The following is a 20,220-nucleotide window of genomic DNA, read 5'->3' on the forward strand; positions in this document are numbered from 1 at the left end:
AAGACAGGGAAAGAATCCGTGAAGACAACGACCGCCGCTGCAGCGTCTCTGCTGGAAGAGTAAGTGAAGACGTCGGCTTCTCCCGCAGTGACTCGAGAAGAGTCAGTGAAGACCTGGGCCGCCGCCTCAGTGTTTTTCGGGAGAGAATTAGGGGAGATGGTGGCCACGGTCACAGCGGCACTTGGGAGAGAGTGAGGGGAGACCGTGGCTTTCGCATCGGCAACGTCAGTTTGAGCGAAGTCGGCAGCCACCAAACTAGTGACTCCGGGGGAACGGCCAGAGAAGACTGCAGCCTCCGCCTCGGTGGTACTTGGGAGGGAATCAGGGAAGTCCGCGGTCCCGGCACCAGCGACTCTGGGGAGAGGGGCAGTGACGACCGCAGCCGCCGCCTCAGTGGCTCTTGGGAGGGAGGGAGTGTCGATGGCGGCCACAGCCTCAGTAGTTCCTGGGAGGGAGTGAGTGAAGACCGTGGCTACGTGGCCAGCGACTCCTCCGGGGTGAGCGTCAGCCAAGACTCCGGCCGCCGCCTCAGTGGCTTCTGGGAGAGAGAAAGTGAAGACGAAGGTTCCGGCTGCAGGGGCTCCTGGGAGAGAGCGAGGGAGGACGGCGCCCCCGGCCCTAGCGAAGACGAAGACGGCCGCTGCAGTGTCTCGTGGGTGACGGCAAGTGAAGACCGCCGCAGCAGCAGGGGCTTGGATTCAACTCCTTCCCGGAGCTCAAGGGATTGCACCATGCCCGGGGTGTCCCATTCAGGCCCCTCCGCCTCCTCAACGGAGACTGCGACCCCCTGTGAGACAAAAGTACTTCAGCGGCCTTTGTCTCTGCCACACCCCTTTTTCTTACTTCTGCCCACAGCAGCCTTAGTTAGGCCTTTCTGACATTTCCCTTTCTCAACTGTCACTCTTTATTTCCCTCACTCGACCTATTTTCGATGGGTCCCGAAGCTGTTCACCTGTCCGCCGTATCGCTCTCTCATTTTAGCTTTCCTCCCTTCCCATCTGCACCATTCCTGAGACTTCTTGTTCAGATTGACATCAACTCTCGCCAAGTCTAATGGACCCTTTTAAGTTTTTACTTGTCTCTCTGCAGCATTTGACCCTGTGGAAATGACATTCGACTTAACCTAGTTTTCTTCCTTCCACTCTACTGACTCTCTTTTCTTTGCTGACTTTTCCATCTTCTCCTCAAATGTTGCTTTTTTTTTTTTGCTGAATAGTGCCGTCACTGGTGCTTTTTTTTCTTGTCTTGTACTATGATTTTAGTTCTACTGAGGACCTCCAAATCTATGTTATTCATTCAACCATCTAGTAAATATTTATTGAGTGCTTAATATGTGCTGTGTCTTAAGGATGTATCAATAAAGAAGACAGGAACATTCCTTCTAGTGCAGAAGATAAATACTGAGCAAAATAATGGCTAGTGTGATGAATATTATGAAGAAGAATAGAGTGCTATTGGCTCCACTATGGGGTGCGGATGGGTATCAGAAAAACCCACCTAATACCTAGACATGCCTATCACTGAGATCTGATCTTCAGATCTCTCCTCTGAGCTGTAGACTCGTATGTACAAGTCCCTTCTGGGACTCTTCCTTAGGTACCTCAATATCAACATGTTTAAAATTAAATTTATTTATATGCTCTCTCTGTCTTTCAGTTTTCACTATCTCAGTGGCACCACACCAGTCAGGAAACTAAGCCAGAAACTTCTTTGAGTTATCCCATTACTCTTTCCTTATTTCACCCACTATATTCATCCAAGTTCAGTTCAACCAGTTACCATAATATTTGTTGAATCTGTCTCCTTTTATGTTCCTAATGCTATTCTGTATTTTTTTACATGATCTCTCGAATATATAATGTTTCGTTTTTGCCCCAATGGCTGACTGCAGCCAGCCCTATAAACTTGGCATTACAAATTTGATTATTATTCTGCTTAAAATCCCTCAATGACTCCCCAGTCTCTGCTCAAGTCCAGCAAGGTTCTACCATAGCATGTCTTTTGTTTAATTCTAACCTCCTTTCCTTCCACTTTATGCTTCAGCAATAGAGTAGGGTTGTGTGTGTGTGTGTGTGTGTGTGGTTTCTTGGCCATATCCTACTGTTCATGCTGTCTAGTATGCCTTTCCCTGCTCCCATTTTACCGGTCATGCTCTTGCTAATCTTTGAAGATGCATCTTAGATTTTACCTCCCCCAGGAATCCTTTTCTGTTTCCCTTCCCTCCTGCCCCAGCTGAGTTAGAAGTCTTCTGTGCCTCTATAAGTTCTTATGAATATTTTGTCATTGCTCTCATCACATTATTTTATAATTTGTGTTTGTATCTCTCTATGAGTTCTTTATGATAGACACCAAATTAATGTTGAATGGAAGAGTGGGTAGATGAATGAATGAATTGGGATGGAATGTGGTGAGGAAAAAGGCCATAAAATTAGATGGGAGTCAAATTATGGGAGGGCTTAGATTGTCGTACTGAGGGTTTGGATTTTGTTCTCTATACTAGCAGTGGATAACTAGAAGCAGTTTGGAGTAGAGGCATAAAATGATCTGGATAGTGTCCCTGTGTATGATCGATTAGAGTGGATAGAACACTATTTGTAGATCTTGCTGTACTAGTTTAAAGGAGAATGAAGATCCAATCTAGGGGATTAACATCATTAAACATTTATTGAGTTTTTTGTTTGTTTGTTTGTTTTTGTGCCTTCCTTGCTCCCTTCCCTGTATGTATATATCTTAATTGTTTCTTCAAGGTCTTGCTCAAAGTTTTCCTCCTCTTCCTCTTTAATTTACCTGTACTCTCTTAGGACATTACTGTCTGTTTATTTTTATTTTTATTTTTATTTCTTCATGTTTATCCAAATAAGTTTTAAAGTGTTGGTGGAAAGAAAATGTGTTACCTCCATGTCTATTTTCCATCGTGTTATACTCCTGGCACATGGTAGATGCTCAGAAAGGATTTTTGAGTAAAATGTATAGCATTTTGCTAAGGGTTGTTATAAGATATGATTCCACTGTAAAATATGGTTCTAGCCATCAAGAAATTAACATTCTGGAGAGAGGAAATATTTATGCAAAGATAAATAGTACAAGAGTGCATAGATAATTTGCCAGAAGTGTTGGTGAGTTCTTTTCAAAATAATTTAATTTGTTTAGGAAGTGCTTCGATTGAATTCTTTACTACTTCTTTCTCCAAAAACCATCTGTTCATGCTTAGATACCTTTATTGCTTCTGGTTCATAATGCACATTAAAATATTTACAGTTCAGTGAACCTGACAGTGTAGTCTTAACATTTGGAACATTAAATTATAAAATATAAGAAACTAACTAGAATGTATGAAATGAAAATTGTGACCTGCCATTCCTCTCCTAGTGAGGGTATATGAGAAAGATGAGAAAAGTATAATCTTGATAAACTATGTCTGCCAATGTGAGATAAGGCTCTAGTAAAATGCACTGGGCATATTTCAAAATGGTTTCTCCCCTCTCCTCTGCCAAAAACACAAGTAGGTTTTTCTTAGCTTTTCACAGTGATAACGTAGTGGAGTTTTGAAGGTAAAATCTATGAAAATGTGGGAGCCTCCCAAGATTGTGACCCTAAGAAATTTCTTACTCTTAGGCTAGTACATACCCAGTCCCCAGCAGTTTGTCAAAATTGTCATTTAAGTGCTTCTTGAGGTTTATGACCCCAGTGGCTTCTGCTCCAGGTTAAGGTGAACTTGCCTGTGTTTCTCTGTATTTGCCTCTTTTCTGATTTAGGGTAGCAATTTGTCCTGAGACCTCAATTCTCTTATCAGTCCAAGAAAAGTTTTTGATTTTCAGTTTGTTCAGCTTTTCTTCTGTATGTATGGGAATGACAACTTCCCTTCTCTTTACATAAAGTAGAAGTCTGATTAAGATGTTAATCATAAACATCTTTGGAGTACATTATTTGTAAAGCCAAAGTGATTTTGTTCTCTCTGTTGAATCATTACTTTAGTCTTTTCTTTTTCTTTTTTTTTTTAGTTTTGTAATATATTTTAAGCAATTTGATTTTTCAATAGGTGCCAGGAAGAAGGTACATTTTGGTAGCATACATGATGCAGTCCGAGCTGGAGATGTAAAGCAACTTTCAGAAATAGTAGAACGTGGAGCCAGCATTAATGAAGTTGACATTCTTCATAAATTTACCCCTTTACATTGGGCAGCACATTCTGGAAGTTTAGAGGTAAGAAGCTATATAAATTACTAAACTGGGGTAAGTTTAAAGCTGTTAGCAGTTTTATAAATTTAACAAACAGGACTGAAGCCTTATGCTAGGCACTGCAAATATTTTTCTTATTAATTCTGTCTAACATTGGATGTTTGGGTTATAGTGGTTTTTTAACAAATGATCTCAAAACTTAGTGGCATAAAATAACTATTTCTTTATGCCCTGAAGTGAACCAGGAATTTGAATCCTAGGAACAGCTTGTCTCTGCTCTATGACGTCTGAGGCTTCAGCTAAAAGATTGAAAAGCTGAGGCTGGAATCTTCTGAAGGCTTGTTCATGCGGATGTCTGATAGTAGATACTGGCTGTAGGCCAGTCACCTTAATTCCCCTCTATGTGGTCCTGTTTGTGAGGTTTCTCCACATGGGCTAGTATGTGCTTCCTCACAATATGGTGGCTGGGTTCCAAAGGCAAGCATAAAGATTAACTTACAGAGGATAACATAATGAATACCTAGCTCTAAGAAATCCTGACATTTTTTGCTGTAGTTGCTTCAGATTTTTAGAAAACAAATGGAATATTATAGATACATCTGAAGTCCTTGAGCACCCTTCCCAGGTGCCATTTCTCTCCTTCCAACTCCAGAGATAAATATTACCCTAAATTTGGTGTTTATTATTCCCATCTTACATATGATTATATCATTATTACTTATGATTATAACATTGTTTTAATTGACGTAGTTTATTTAAACGACATATGTGTCATTCTGCACCTTGATACATGTGGTTACATATATGTACTCCAGTTAATTTTTTTCAGCTGTGTTGTAATAGTATTCTTAGACTAATATCAGAATTTATTCATTTTTCAGTTGATGGATATTTAATTGGTTTCAATTTTTAGCTAGCACAAGTAGTGCTTAGTGAATATTTTTATGCAAAACTTCTTATTCTTGGGCTATGTACAAAGCCAACTGGAATTTTTCTCATGATTCAAGGTTGTGTGTGGGGAGCTTATTTTAGCTGCTGCATTTCCCAGTCAGTAGGCTGCTGTAGGTCTATTCACCATGCTTTTCTTTTTCTTTTTCTTTTTTTTTTTTTTACATTGTTACACAGACAGCTTTCTATGAATATGGCTTCTCTGTGTGATTTTTTGGGGGGGGCTTCTCTACTTCTTGGAACCAAATCTGGTTTAGAGAATCTCTCTCCACCACTTTGTGTGCCCCACTTGAATTGTTGTAAACAAGGATTTTGCCTTTGGCCTTTTAGTGACTTCCTCTCACTTGGGAGAAATGTGCCTTGACAGGTCTTTCTGCACTTGCAGCCCCTGGTGGGTATTTTCTCTGCTGTTTCTTCCCACATCCCTGTTTGATCTACAGTTTAGCAGCTTTCCCATCTGTTTTGTAGTCTGAGTTTCAAATGTCTCCTAGTTTCACTACAGGTGGGGTTTTCTGCTTGTTTTTCTTGTTCTTTTTTATGATTTAGGACTTCTTGATATACCGTTTATTTCATCTCTTTCTTGGTATCCTTTCAGCCTCTCTGACTACTCTCACTTACACTTATTTGGTTAACCTACCCTAGCTGTTCTATAAAGATGGATATTCTTTATACTTCTGCCAATGGCCTTCTCTCTCCCACTTTACACTTTCTCTCCAGGCAGTCTTTTAGACTTCCTTGTCTTGATCATTTCTACATATTAATTCATGAATTTGCTTTCTGTCCTGAATTCTGACTTATGTAACCAGTACTTGATCAACAGCCCATGCATATTTGACTAGCCTCTCAAATTCAATTACTCTAAAACTAAACCGTTATTCTTTTCTTCCTCTTTCTTTGTTTTCTAAGCTAATGGCCTTTGAATCATTATTAAGCCATCTTGGTTTTTTTCACCATCTAAAGTATTTAATAACAACACCAATAACAGAAAAGACCCCCCACAGACCTATTGTAAAACAGTACTCTCAGTTGGTGATCGTTGTAATATACAAAAAACTTAATTTCCTCTGAAATCTGAAAAGCACCAAGTGTGACTATCTTAAAAAATGTCTGCTTGAATTGTCTCGATTTTTTACAGAAGCAAAACACATTATCAACACTTGTCTGGATGAAGGTGCACTTCATGATGCATATTGATTTAGTAAGAAGTGATCACTAGGTCAGTTAATTTTGTTCCATGTTTTGTCTTTTGAATTTATTCTCTTCATCCTCTAATTGATTTCATTCTTTTTTGTCTCATCTACTTCTAGTTCATATTCTGTATATGAAATTAGATTTCATCTAATTGATTTCATTCTTTTTTGTCTCATCTACTTCTAGTTCATATTCTGTATATGAAGTTACTGCTCTAAAACTAAAATCTGATATTACTTAAAACTCTCCTTCAGTTTCCATAGTAACTCTAGCCTCTATAGTATAAAGTTCAAACTATTTAATGTGGTAGACTTATCTCTCCAAGATCATCTCCCATCATACTTGTTTTTTGCTGCAGTACTGGTGACTACTACCCCAAATTAGTCTACTGTTTCATATTATCATAGACTGCACATGCTGTTTTATCTGCCTGGTCTTGCCTTTTCCCATTGGTTACTTGGTTGAAATCTAGGCAGCACCCATTTGGTAAGGCCTTCTGTATTTCTCTCAATATTTTCCAGCTAGCTACTTTCTCCTCAGTGATACTTCTAAATCTTATACATAAAATTTTTATTGTATTTACCACATTGAATTGTATTCTCTGTTAGATTTTAAGCTCTCTGAAGTTACCATTTGAGTCTTATTCATCTTTTTTTCCATAGCATCTAGCATAATGTCTTGCATATTGGAATCACATTGTAGGTTCTCAATAAATATTTGTCATATTGCTGACTTTGTTGACTTAAGTTTAATTTATATTTTTAGTGTCTAGCACAGTGCATAGCAGATGTTCAAGAAATGTTTGTTGTATTTTAACAAACATAAATCTAAACCATAATATTTTAGTGCATTTCTCCCTTTACATTTAAAGATCATCTAATTCTCTACTTGAGTACTGCGTTAGCACCCTTACATTTTGTTATTCTTTCTGAAATTTCTTATGACTTATGGTACTTATATGTTAGTATGAAATAATCACTAAATTAACAACTGGTGAAAACTACGTTTTATTATATTTAATTTTTTTCTTCCATCATATGAGGTTGCTATTGAGTTCCCTGTAGTGAGTTTTTTATTTCAGATATACAATTCACCTCCAGAATTTCCATTTGGTTCTTTTTTTAAATTGTAATTTTTATCTCTTTATATTTTCTACTTGATGGACATTATCATTATACTTTCCTTCAGTTCTTTCAACATAAATTCCTTAAAAAATAGTTTCTTTTAGTTCTCTAAAGTTATTTGTAATAGCTGCTTTGAGGTCTTGCTAAGTCCAACATTTGAGCCCTCACAGGGATAGTTTCTATTGATTGCTCTTTTTCCTCTGTATAGATTACACATTCTTGTTTTTTTTTTTTTTTTGTATGTCTCATAACTTTTTAGTTTGACTAGACATTTTGAAAACTGGACATTTTAGAATATATATTGTCAATCCCTCCAGCAAGGTAATGAAGCTGTCCACACAAGTAAAATTTCTGCATCATGCAGCTGGAGACAGGGATAATTGTAGTACCAGTCTCCCTCTTGTTACTGAGATTCAGTAGATTTCCTTGAATTAATTCTTCTCATTTTGTTATATACCTTTGATTAATTTCCAGAGTCTTTAAATTGTTGTTCTTGATAACTTCGTGTAGTTTTATCATTATTTCTTGGGAAGGATTTGCCAAGCTCGTTACTTAGCCATTACTGAATTCCTGCTTAATTTTCAAATTAATTTTTGACAAAGATGCAAATACAGTCCAATGGAGAACAGATATTATTTTCATTAAATGGTGCTGGCACAGTTGAACATTTATATGTAAAAAAACTCCTTGACCCATACCTGGCACCATATATAAAAATGTACTCAAAAGGTATTATAGGCAAATGTGAAACTTAACCTTATAAAACTTCTAGAAGAAAGCATAGGAGCAAATCTTTACAAATCATATATCCGATTAAGAACTTGTAATCAGAATATACGAGATTCTTACAACTCAGTAGTAAGAAAACAAAAACCCAATTAAAAAATGAGCAAATGACTTCAATAGACACTTTCTCAAAGATGATATGGATGGCAGTTGAGCATTGAAAAGTTATTCAACATCATTAGCCATTAGGAATAATATGAAGTATTGGCAAGGCTATAGAGCAACTGGAACTTTCATACATTGCTGGTAGAAGTGTATGATACAACCACTTTGGAAAACAGTTTGGCAGTTTCTTAAGAAGTTAAACATATACTTACCTATCTTCTACCAATCTCACTTCTACATATTTACTTAGGACAAATGAAAAACCTGTACAAGGTTGCTTTTAGTGGTTTTATTTTCTGTACCTGAACCATGTTAGCATGCAGTAGTCTCTCCATAAATATTTGTTGAATAAATGAATGACTACTGTGATTATTAGTGAAGTTGAGCTTTTTAAAAAATATGTTATTGGTTACTAATATCTGTGACAGGCAAATGATACCTAAATGGTAAGCCTTTTCAACAAATGATATAGCTATGACTGATTTACACAGTGTATCCAATGATATAGTCAACTTTTTTTAAAAAGAAAGACTCTTCTTAAAGGTAGAATCTACTATATGTAGCACAGACCTCTCAGTACTGTATTAAAATAAGACTGAGGGTGAGTTTTAAAAATCTTAAATGAAAATGCATTGATTACTACTCACCTTTGTTATATAAACTACTTTTTTTTTTTTTTTTGAGAGTATTATCAGAATAACAGTGTTTGCTTTGATACAGGAGCTTCTGCACCCATTTAGAAATCTGTGGCAGAGGCTGCAAACCAGAAGCCCTTGAGTGAATTTGGCTCACAGATATGTTTTGTTTGGCTTTTACAGTATTGGTCAGACATAAGATTTGGATTAGCATTTCATTCACAGCAACAACTGGCTGGGATTGAGTAGTATCTGCACCTTATTGACAAGGAATGTGGTTTCCAGTTTGCTACAGTTCTCACTGCTTCCTGTTGTTTACCCAATAATAAGGCCAGATGTTGGTCACCATATATTGTGCTCGTGCTTTTGTTATTTTATGATGTTTCTCAGACTGCAGTGAGTATTTTATGATGTTTCTCAGACTGCAGTGAGTATTTTATGATGATAGACTAAATTTAAAAGGTATAATAATGTTGAAAAATCTCTCTTGTCACTTGGTAACATGGTTATTTTCTTAATTTAGTGTCTTCATTGGCTCCTCTGGCATGGAGCTGATATTATGCAAGCAACTACGAGAGGCTGGACAGCAGCTCACATAGCTGCAATCAGGGGTCAAGATGCTTGTATGCAGGTAATAATAACTTTGTTTAATTTTTCAAAATTCAGTTGAGTTTAATTATTTTAGCATAGTTCTGTTAAGCTATTGTTTCTATTCTAATAATTTGATTTCATAGATTTACTTCTATGTTCTAAACAAGAACTTACTGGATTTTATGACATATCTTTTGGTATCAACTATCCACTTAAACAAATGATATAAGAGACTCTTTTATCTTTGAAGCTGGTTATCTGTTTGCATTGTTTTAAGGGATGTCACAGTCATACCCAGATTATCTCCTTTATAGTTTGCCATGCCTAAAATCTCTTATTTTGTGTATTTCCTGGCCAGAATAACACATTGTTATGCGGCAGCATTTAGTTTATTACAGTAACTGGATTTAACTAATGTAAAGAAATAGACTGGAATTTGGAGGAATACAAAATTGTATAAGCAAACATCCCCTGCCTATAAGAAGCCTGAGATCTGTTTGGAGTGACAGGAGCTCTGCTCAGTGAGTTAGAAAACAATACAAAGCACAATTTATGATTGAGGTTCTAATGAAAAATACAGATGAGGAGAATTATAGAATTTAGGAGGAGGCAGAAGAATCATAAATGGAGGAAATAAAATTTTATCTAAGCCTGAAAGAATGGGTTGATTTCAAAGAAGTAAGTAGTAAAGAAGCTTTGTAGGTAGGAAATATGTTAGGAGCAAATAAAAATAATGATTATCATTTAATGAAAATTTTTAATGTGTTAATCACATTCTCCCCTGCATCACTTCATTTAATATAACAATCTTATGAGTTCTCTTTTTTATAGATTAGGAAACAAATTCAGAGAGTTAAGTACCTTGCTAAGTCAGTGACAAAGCAAGGATTTGACTTTGTCCTGTTAACCTCTATGCTGCAATTCTATGTGAAGTCCTTGAATTGGAAAAATGAGGTGTGTTCAGAGGATATACTATTATGTAAATTTAACTGTATGTAGATGGTTTGTTGTTTGGACTGTTATGAACTAAGTTTGGATAAGCTAGATTTGTAAAATGTCTTAGAAGTAAAATAAAGATTTTAGATCCGTGTGTATAGAAAAAGAGGTTTTATATACATATATACATACGCAGATACATACACATACGTACATATGCACGTTAACAAAAGAATGAGATAATGAAAGCAGTATTTCAGGATATTATTCTAGTGAAATGTATCCAGGATTACCTAGAATGAAGAGAGTTTGGAAGCAAGAAGACCAGTTAGAGATTTTTGGTGTAATCTCTAACCACGGAGGGTGAAATTAGGTGGTCGCAGTGGGAGAGAAAGAAAATTATTAAAGGCATCTTTCAAAGCAATCATTAACAAATTATAGTGAGAATTTAAAATTTTGAGTTAGAATGACAGACGATTATGAAACTATAGCTAGGAGAATCTGAAAGGCTGGGGAAACTTGAGAAGAAAGATTTTGAGTTCAGTTTGGCACATTTTGAGTTTAAGGTGCCTTTAGGTCATTCAGGTGCAAAAGGGGGCGGAGACTGATTTTAGCAGTAATAAAATATAGAGAAGTGTATAGAGTATTGAGGATTGAATGCCCAAGAATGTTACTAGTAGAGATGGAAAGATGCAGAGAAATGAGTAAAGAACTTGGAAGAGGAAGTCAGAGAGATAGGAGAGCCAAGATCCATTAGGGTTGTGCAAGTGAAGTAAGAAATTTAAGAATTAGACAGTATCAGTTACTGGATAGAACCAAGAATAAAGTTTAAAGAAATGCCATTGAACTTGAGAGCTCATTGTAGGGTAAAACTGGCTGTATTTCTATGCATTGGTGGGGATGGCACCCAGTTTGCAGATGGATTTGAAATTGAGGTATTTGAGAAGTAAGCAATGAAAGGAAGGAGAAAATACAATAGTAACTTTAGGGGACAACAGGGTCAAATGAAGTTTTACTTGATACATTTTTACCTCTAAGCATTAGTGAAGCCATTCCCTCTGCCTTGATTGTCCCTCTCTTCCTCAAAGTGGTCTCTTCCTTCTCAGAGCTGTTGTGGTATTTTTTGTGTACTGTACTGCATAGTCGTTGCTTTTAAAGGACAGCTTAGTATTGTTGATTTTGTTTTGTCTCTACAGTGTCCTAATTCTCTAAGTTGATATGTCTTCATATTCTTTTTAGTGACTTTTAAAACACAGTAAGCACTCAGTATATGGTTTGTGATGATTATTAACTAGTTTGTTAATGTGAATCAGACAACATCATGGAGACTATTCTTCCCAAAATTTTTGATAGGAATTGTTATTGAGTAAACTTTTGCTAAGATTGTGATAAATGTAGGCTGGTTAAAAAAAAAAGACTGAGGGAGAAAAATGAAAAAAAATTCACTAAATGAAAGCAATTACTCTGTATATTATATAGAGGGGTGTGCTGTGAATATGATATATCCCATATACAGAAACTGGGTCAATTGTAAATTCAGATGGAATCTACTCAGCCGCAGTTATAATTTTGATTTGGAACTTAGAACTTAGTTACTTTGATCATGAAATCCTTTTATTGTATTCAAAACTCAGTTAATAAAAGATTCTGCTTTTGAACTAGTGGGAGTTGACATTTCAGTTTTATTAGTTTAGCATTAAAGTATTTAATTTAGTGGTTATTAATCAGTGCTCATGAAAAGTGTGCCTATAAATTGTATATTCATGCTCAAATCAGATGTGAAATCAGGTCTCCTAGGCAATGTTAAAAAGGATCTTAAACATTTTCTTAGAATTAGCTAAGAACTTCTCACATGGCCTGTGGCACATATGTAAGAACATATATAATAATTTAGCTAGGTTAATAAATTGCTTACTGTAAATAATCTGTATCTGCATTTATAATTTAACATCTATATTCACATAAACTTATTCTTATTTTTCTATTTTTTAGGCTCTTATACTCAATGGAGCAAATCTGGCAGCTCAAGATGATCGTGGTTGCACCCCTTTACACCTTGCTGCAACACATGGACATTCTTTCACTTTACAAATAATGCTCCGAAGTGGAGTGGTGAGGGATTCCTGTTAATATGTGAGAATGTATAATCATATAGATGGAATAGCATTTGATAGTCTGGTTATCTCTTCCTGACTTTTTAAATTCCTTTTATAACTTTGGGGAAGTAATTTGATCTCTCTCTTTAGCTTTTCCATCTTCAAACATGGGAATGATAATATAGATAAATCTTGAAAAAAAAAAGTTTAATACAAATTATTTCAGAGGCTATAGGTTCTTCATGTCAGCTCAGTTTAACTAGGAAGATTCTGAAGCTTCCAAACACATGTTAACCAGTGATTGTAAACCTTTCCGAATTTCTGTGTGTAACTCTTATTTTGTATAATAGTTTAGAAAGTGATTTATATCTCCAGAAATTTTATTTATTATATTTATTTTTATAATTACCCAGTGGTTATAAAAAATAACTTCTTATAAGAAAAGAACTACCTATGTTGAAGACATTATGGTAAGAGTTGGTGTTTCTATAGTTAGAAAGAAAGTGAAAAATCTTATTAAGTATTTTTTCATTAACTCTTTGTTTATGCTCCCAAGCATATGATTTGAGCATTTGAATCCATCCCTTTCGTTTTAGTGGTTAGGAACCTGTGACCAGTAAAATGACTAGTTAAGTTCCTTTTTAAAAACTATTTTTATGTGACTAGTTATGTTCTTTTAAAAAAGACTATTTTATAAAATTTTATTAGTATGCTATTAGCTTGTATGTTCAAACCAGTGGTTGCAGTAAATTTTCCTATTATATTTAGTGTTTGCCTTATAGTTTTAAGAAAAGCCTCCAATTCTCATTTGCAGAATTAAGCTGCTAGACTTAGTCTTTCCCCTACAAAATGAAAAGAAACTGAGTCCTTGTGAATGTTACTTCTAGGATCCCAGTGTAACTGACAAGAGAGAATGGAAACCTGTACATTATGCAGCTTTTCATGGACGGCTTGGCTGTTTGCAACTTCTAGTTAAATGGGGATGTGGCATAGAAGATGTGGACTACAATGGAAACCTTCCAGGTATTCACAAAAGCAAATATTTTGGTTTTTCATTAATGTAAACTTTTAAAATGTTGATCATGTTTAAGAAATACAAACTGTCATCATTCTAATAGTTCCTCACAAAACTTAAGTGATAAATATGTTGACATGAACATTTTTTATATTATAACTATATTATATACCTGTCATGTGATTGTTTTTTATTTTTTCTGTAACTATATCAGCAAAAGAGAATTGGCCAAATTAAACTTGGATTTACTTTTCCAGCCAGCCATTTCCTGCATCTGTTGTCTAGTGTTATTATTTTTTAACTTCATATAGCTCTGCCTCACAGACTACTTTAAAAAATAATAGTATAACTAGGGAACCCTAGTGTATTTGAGTTAATTTGCTAACTGCAATCAATTGGCCAGTTGAGATCTATAAACACCCTGTCTTCTTCTAAGAGGTTCTGTGGCAATTCGGAAGAGGGATAGATCACAGTAAGATTGGAGGGAGGGTTACTAAAAATGATACTTGAATTATGTCTTAAAGGAATCTTCAGCAGCAAACAAATGGGGAGTGTATCTGGAAATGAGTATTTTGCTCTCATTCTTTTTCTAAAATAAATTTTTTAGTTTATTTTTGTATATGGTTTAAGAAAGTGGTCCAGTTTCATTTTTTTGCACGTATATGTTCAGTTTTCCCAGCACCATTTATTGAAAAGATTGCCCTTCCACATTGTATTTTCTTAGTCCTTCATTGCAGATAATTGCCCCTATAAGTGTGGGTTGATTTCTGGGCTTTATTCTGTTCCACTGATCTATGTGTCTGTTTTTGGCCTAGAGTTGTTAAGAGCCTGATGCAATAATTTAGACTACTGTTTGTTTGGACCAGAGTAGAGGCAGCAAGGACAGTGAGAAGTAATTGGAGTCTATGTATCTTTTAAAGGTAGAGCCAATTAGAGTTGCTGATTGATTAGATGTGGTGAGTAACAGAGAAGTCAAGGATGGCTCTGGGGCATTTGGCCCAAACTACATGGAAAGGAGAGAATTTCCATTAACTGAGGTTGGGAAACTATGTAAGGAAAATGTATACAAGAAGGATAAGAAGTTCGGTTTCTGACAAGTTAGAATTGCCTATAATACATGTAAGTGTATATGATGAGTTAGTGGTAGAAAACTTTGAAGTTTCAGGGGGGAGTTTTTTAGTGGAAGGTTCAACTGAGAAAGTGTAGAGGGAAATATGCCAGCAACTTATCTTTTGAGTATTGTGACTTTTTGTTTCTCCTGAGTTACACTGGTTACTTAAATACTGCCCTACCTCTCCACGGGCAAGATTTGTCTATTGATTGGGCTGTTTCTCAAATAGTTACTTCTCAAGAGATGTAAAGGCTTTCTTGTTCTCTGTAATCATTGCCTAGACTTGTAATTCCCCAGAACCATTTCTAATTTTTGCAGATTTTGGGTTGTGGCTCTTCCTTAATCAGATTCAATATATTTTCTTTCAGGGATTCCTTAATATTTTTTTGTCTGTTCATGATGTTCTTGTTTGTTTTTCTAGTACTTTATTGCTTTAAAAGATATCTTTTCTATTATTTTCAAAGATTTACAGTAGAAATGGTGAGGTAGTGTGTGTGCTTAGTCTACAGTTTTGATCCAGTCTTCTTGTTTATAATAAAAATGTTTGTGAATATAAATGTCTAACCATTATGCTATACACCTGAAAAAAAGTTTATGGAAAAGTGACAAAATACATAGTGATAAAAATGACATCATTCATACTTGCACAGTGTCTGTTTTGGTTTATTTCTTCTACTTTTTTTGAAAATATTAAAATAAATTTATCTATTATCTGTCTATTTTATATATCGAGCATTTTCTCATGTAATGATGAGCTGTATAATTGGGATTTCACATTCCCAGAACATTTTCTGAGGCCTACTCTTTGGCGACCCTCCTCTGGCCTCTCTACACTTACATGACTGTAACTATTCAACCATTTAGTCTGTTGCTTCGGCATGACTAGAAGGCTGAGTAATGACATGTAGGCTGGAAAAAAGGTCTGTTATCCTTGCTCAGAGTATGTCCCTGTTATATAGGGCAAGGATAGTCATCTCTCTGTGAGAATTAGAGTCAATGTGTTATTTTTTTTCCTGATTATTTTATTGTAAATTAAAAAATTAAATTCTTTTTTTTTCTATTCTCACCTATAGTTCACTTAGCAGCCATGGAAGGCCACCTTCACTGTTTTAAATTCCTACTCAGTAGAATGACCAGTGCAACACAAGCTTTAAAAGCTTTCAATGATAATGGAGAAAACGTACTGGATCTGGCTCAGAGGTTCTTTAAGCAGAACATTTTACAGTTTATCCAGGGGGCTGAGTATGAAAGAAATGATCCAAAAGATCAGGAAAGTAAGTAATAAACCTGAAATGTTTTAGCATTAATATGTAGAATAAGTGGAAAAGGAAAAAAGGAAGTTGTAAGTTAAATGTTGTATTAAAATATGTTACATATCATTGTCCATATATTCTTTCAGATTCCTCTTTATTATGAAATATTTTAGGCAGAAATATATATAAATTAATGTAACATAATGAACAATCTTTATACCACTATATTTAAGAATAAAATATTAGTAGTTCATTCCTTTTTATTGTTGAATAATATTTCACTGTATGGATGTACCATATTTTGTTTATCCTTTCAACTGATGTTCATTTGGATTGTTTCCAATTTGAGGCTATTATTAAAGCTGTTCTGAACATTTACATAGACATATGTTTGCATTTATCTTGGTAACTACATAGGACTGGGGTGTATGATAGTCGTATGTTTAACTTTAAGTTGTCAATCTGTTTTACAAAGTAGTTGTATTACTTTACATCCCCATCAGATATGAGAATTCTGTTTGCTCCATCAAATTACCAACACTCAATATGATCAGTCTATTTTAGCCATTCTAATGACATGTAGTGTTATATTATTGTGGTTTTAATCTACATTTTCTTGATAAGTAATGATATTGAACATTTTTCAAAAGGACATTTGTATATCTTCTTTTATAAAGTGTCTGCTCAATTCTTTATCCCATTTTTTGATTGGGTTGTTTGTCAACTAATTATTGAATTTCAACAGTTCTTTATGTTTTATCAGATATATGTATTGCAGATATTGTCTCCCATTCTGAAGCTTGCTTATTTTCTTAATAGTGTCTTTCAAAGAGCAAAAGTTTCAAGTTTTGATAAAATACAGTTTATCAGTATATTTGTAGGTCATGTTTTTTTGTGTCCTATCTGAAAATTTGCCTGCCCCAGGGTCAACAAGATATTCTCTTATGTTTTCTAGAAGTTTTACATTTTTAGCTTTTTAATTCATATCTTTGATCTACATCAAATTAAATTTTATATATTGAGTAAAATTAAGTGTTGACTTAATTTTTAAAAAATATATAGCCACTTGTCCTAACATCACATTTTGGGAAAGCCTTCCCTTCCCTACCTATTGAAATGTCTTGGCACCTTTGTCAAAAAATCAGATCATCTGTATATGTATTTCTGACCTCTGCATTCTGTCTTATATGTCTATTTATTTGCCAATGCTACACTGTTTTGATTACTTTAGCTTTATATTGGGACTTAGAACCAAGTCGTGGAAGTCTCCAGCTTTGTTCTTTTTAAAATACTCTTTGGCTATTCTAGGTTATTTCCTTTCTACATGTAAAAATGAGAATAGCTGCATCTCATAGTTATGAAGAGGGTTAAATGAGGCAGTTCTCAAAAGTGCCTATCATTTAATAAGGGCTCAATATATGTAGTTGTTACCATTAAAAACATTTTACCAGTAATATTCCATTGTATATATGTACCACACCTTTTTTATCCAATCATCTATCGAAGGGCACTTCAGTTTCTTCCATGTCTTAACCACTGTGAATAATGCTGCAGTGAACATCGGGGTGCATATATGTTTATAGATAAATGTTTTCAAATTTCAGGGTTAGATATCAAGAAGAAGAATATACTGCCATTTGCGATAACATGGATGGATCTTGAGATTATCATGCTAAGCATAATAAATCAGACATAAAAAGTTGTGAACCATATGATTTCACCCACGAGGGATATAACATTGAAAGCAACAGACAAACAAGACAAACAAAAACTCATAGACACAGACAACAGTTTAGTAGTTACCAGAGGGAAGGTGGGGAGGGGAGAGATAGATAAGGGTAAAGGGATCAAACATATGGTGACGGAAGGGAATTTAACTTTGGATGGTGAACATACAGTGAAGTATACATGTGACATATTATTGATTTGTGCACTTGAAACATATAATTTTCTTAACCAGTGTCACCTCAATAAATATAATTAAAACAAAGATAAAAACAAAAACATTTTATCAGGTATTTACTATGTGCTAAGCACTAGATCAGATACATTCACACATGTATATGTGTATATTTGTGTGTGTATATATGTATATATACACACTTTATCTGCTTCCAGTGTATTTTGCTTCCTTACAGAGAGAGTGGTCTGTGCAAATGTAGGACTTGAGACCAAGTATGTCTTTATGCAAAAGGTTAAAAATGACTATCTCCCTGTGTTTTGTGGTAGCTTGAAGGTAAAAGGGAATATGACTCAGAATAGTTCTGGTATAATACTATTCCTGGGATGTTTGAGATCTGGAAGGGTGGAAGGGCTACCCAATTAATAATAATATTATTTTATGGTTCTCTTTTTATTTTCAATGCATCAACTAGACTAATTCCAATATAACATTGTCATACCTGAGTTAATATTGAAATCTGAAATGTGTGACTGCTTAAGGAATGGAAAAAGAATGAACTCATGTGTTTACTGAAATGCTGAATTTTTTATTCATAGCTTTAGCATTTCCAGGTCATGTGGCTGCCTTTACAGGTGACTTGGAAATGCTTAAAAAGTTAGTAGAAGATGGAGTAATCAACATTAATGAACGTGATAATCATGGATCAACTCCTATGCATAAAGGTGAGTTATGGTTCCTGCTTCATTTTTATTTTTGACACAATTGCTGTTGAGTTGTTTACCTTTTAACATAATTATCCATCAGAAACACATGAAAATGTGTACAGAGTGCTTAATTTTCAACTCAAGTGTGATATCCCTTTTATGATGTTAGAAATTCACACTATCACATTTGAGGGTAATTCCAATAGAAATTCTCTTTTGACATTGTCATGTAGTTAAGGTGTGAAATTCACTGCTAGAGAAGTTTCTTAGGATTAACATATTTTCTTTGGACTGAAAATGACCTATTAATTCATGCTAACATAGAAACCATATCTCTTTAAAAAGGTCTAGCAGAATTTCTTCTTATACTCTGCAAAATAGGTTTTAACTTCTGTGGAAATATCAGTGAACATGCTTCGAACACATTTTCAAGATGTCTGTTGCTTTTCTTTGTGCTCTCCTTCATTCTATGGGGAATTCTAAAATATTAGTCAGGTTTTTTTGTTTTTTAATCAGACTTTGGCAAATTGTCAACTCAGTGTCGGGAGTGTGCACTCTAGAATTTATTCTCGCCAATCTTCCTTTTATTTTTAAAATCAAAAACCAAATCTTTAACCTACTACACTTGAAATTTTTATTTTACTTCATTTGTGTTATTATGTTTCTTCATAATCTGATGGCAGAAAATTCTTATACAAAAGTCTTAGGCTAAAAAGATAGTAGTTATGTTAATATAGTCATATGTTTGAATTGGATTTTGTTTTATGAATAACTTCTGGCAGTCTGTGCGTTAAGCTCTTCACTATGGGATTTGTGAATGAGATGGAGACTTAAAATGAGCATAAAACATTGTATTTTCTTTTTCTTTAAACATGCTGCCTTGAAGCAAAGCCCACATTTCATAACCTAGGTAGAACTGGTTTTTATTCCTAATGTGTATGTGGGGTGTCATTTATGAGAGAGCAAAAGATAGGCTCATTCATAGTGCTTACAATGCTTTTGCAGGGGAATGATAAAGTAAGTTGTATTGACAGATAGTTTTCAGCCTATTTCATTTTGTCACCACTTAAACTGAGATGGAAATGAGGAATCTGGAAGAAGATTCTAAACAGTTCGATGTACAACAATGGAGTGTTGGGGATATAGCCCAACTATATCCCAGGAACTCAGTAATAGAAATTGAACAGAAGAAGTTGCTAAGGGTTAAATTATTGAGGAAATGTTCATGAGAATTCAGAAATAATACCTTATATTTATATCATACTTAACAGGATGCAAAACTATCATATTTAATCCTTATTGTATTTTAATGAAATGGCAGTATATTCTCCTTATAAATATGAAATTATCTATGTAAAAGATGAGGAAATTGAGATTCATAGGGATCAGGTTTTTTGACCAAGGATACACAGCTGGTAAAAGCAAAGTTGAGATTACATTTTTTTTTTTTATTCATTCATTCACCAATCAATTCTATAGACATTTATTGAGGGTCTGTATGTGCCAGCCACTTGCTAAGTTCTGTCCTGTCCTCCAGTCTCATTGTTTAGTATACTTAAATTCAGATCTTTTAAGTCTATTAAATTTTTTTCCATAGTTTCACTGAGCCAATATAGATCCAAAAGGATGTGTAGAAGTTAGAT

General features: G+C 34.8%; 1 protein-coding gene across 1 annotated transcript in view; it reads left to right on the forward strand.

Annotated features, from left to right (window-relative positions):
* Nucleotides 1-20,220, forward strand: part of ANKRD42 (ankyrin repeat domain 42) — a 42,459-nt gene that overhangs the window by 270 nt on the left and 21,969 nt on the right. The window contains exons 2-8 of the mRNA XM_006926867.3: nucleotides 4-789; nucleotides 4,040-4,203; nucleotides 9,492-9,599; nucleotides 12,488-12,607; nucleotides 13,479-13,614; nucleotides 15,791-15,991; nucleotides 18,470-18,595. Of these exons, the coding sequence (XP_006926929.3) occupies nucleotides 4-789; nucleotides 4,040-4,203; nucleotides 9,492-9,599; nucleotides 12,488-12,607; nucleotides 13,479-13,614; nucleotides 15,791-15,991; nucleotides 18,470-18,595 (1,641 nt within the window). The remainder of the gene's footprint in view (nucleotides 1-3; nucleotides 790-4,039; nucleotides 4,204-9,491; nucleotides 9,600-12,487; nucleotides 12,608-13,478; nucleotides 13,615-15,790; nucleotides 15,992-18,469; nucleotides 18,596-20,220) is intronic.

This window comes from Pteropus alecto, unplaced genomic scaffold (assembly GCF_000325575.1).
Source record: "Pteropus alecto unplaced genomic scaffold, ASM32557v1 scaffold7, whole genome shotgun sequence".
Lineage (NCBI taxonomy): Eukaryota > Metazoa > Chordata > Mammalia > Chiroptera > Pteropodidae > Pteropus > Pteropus alecto.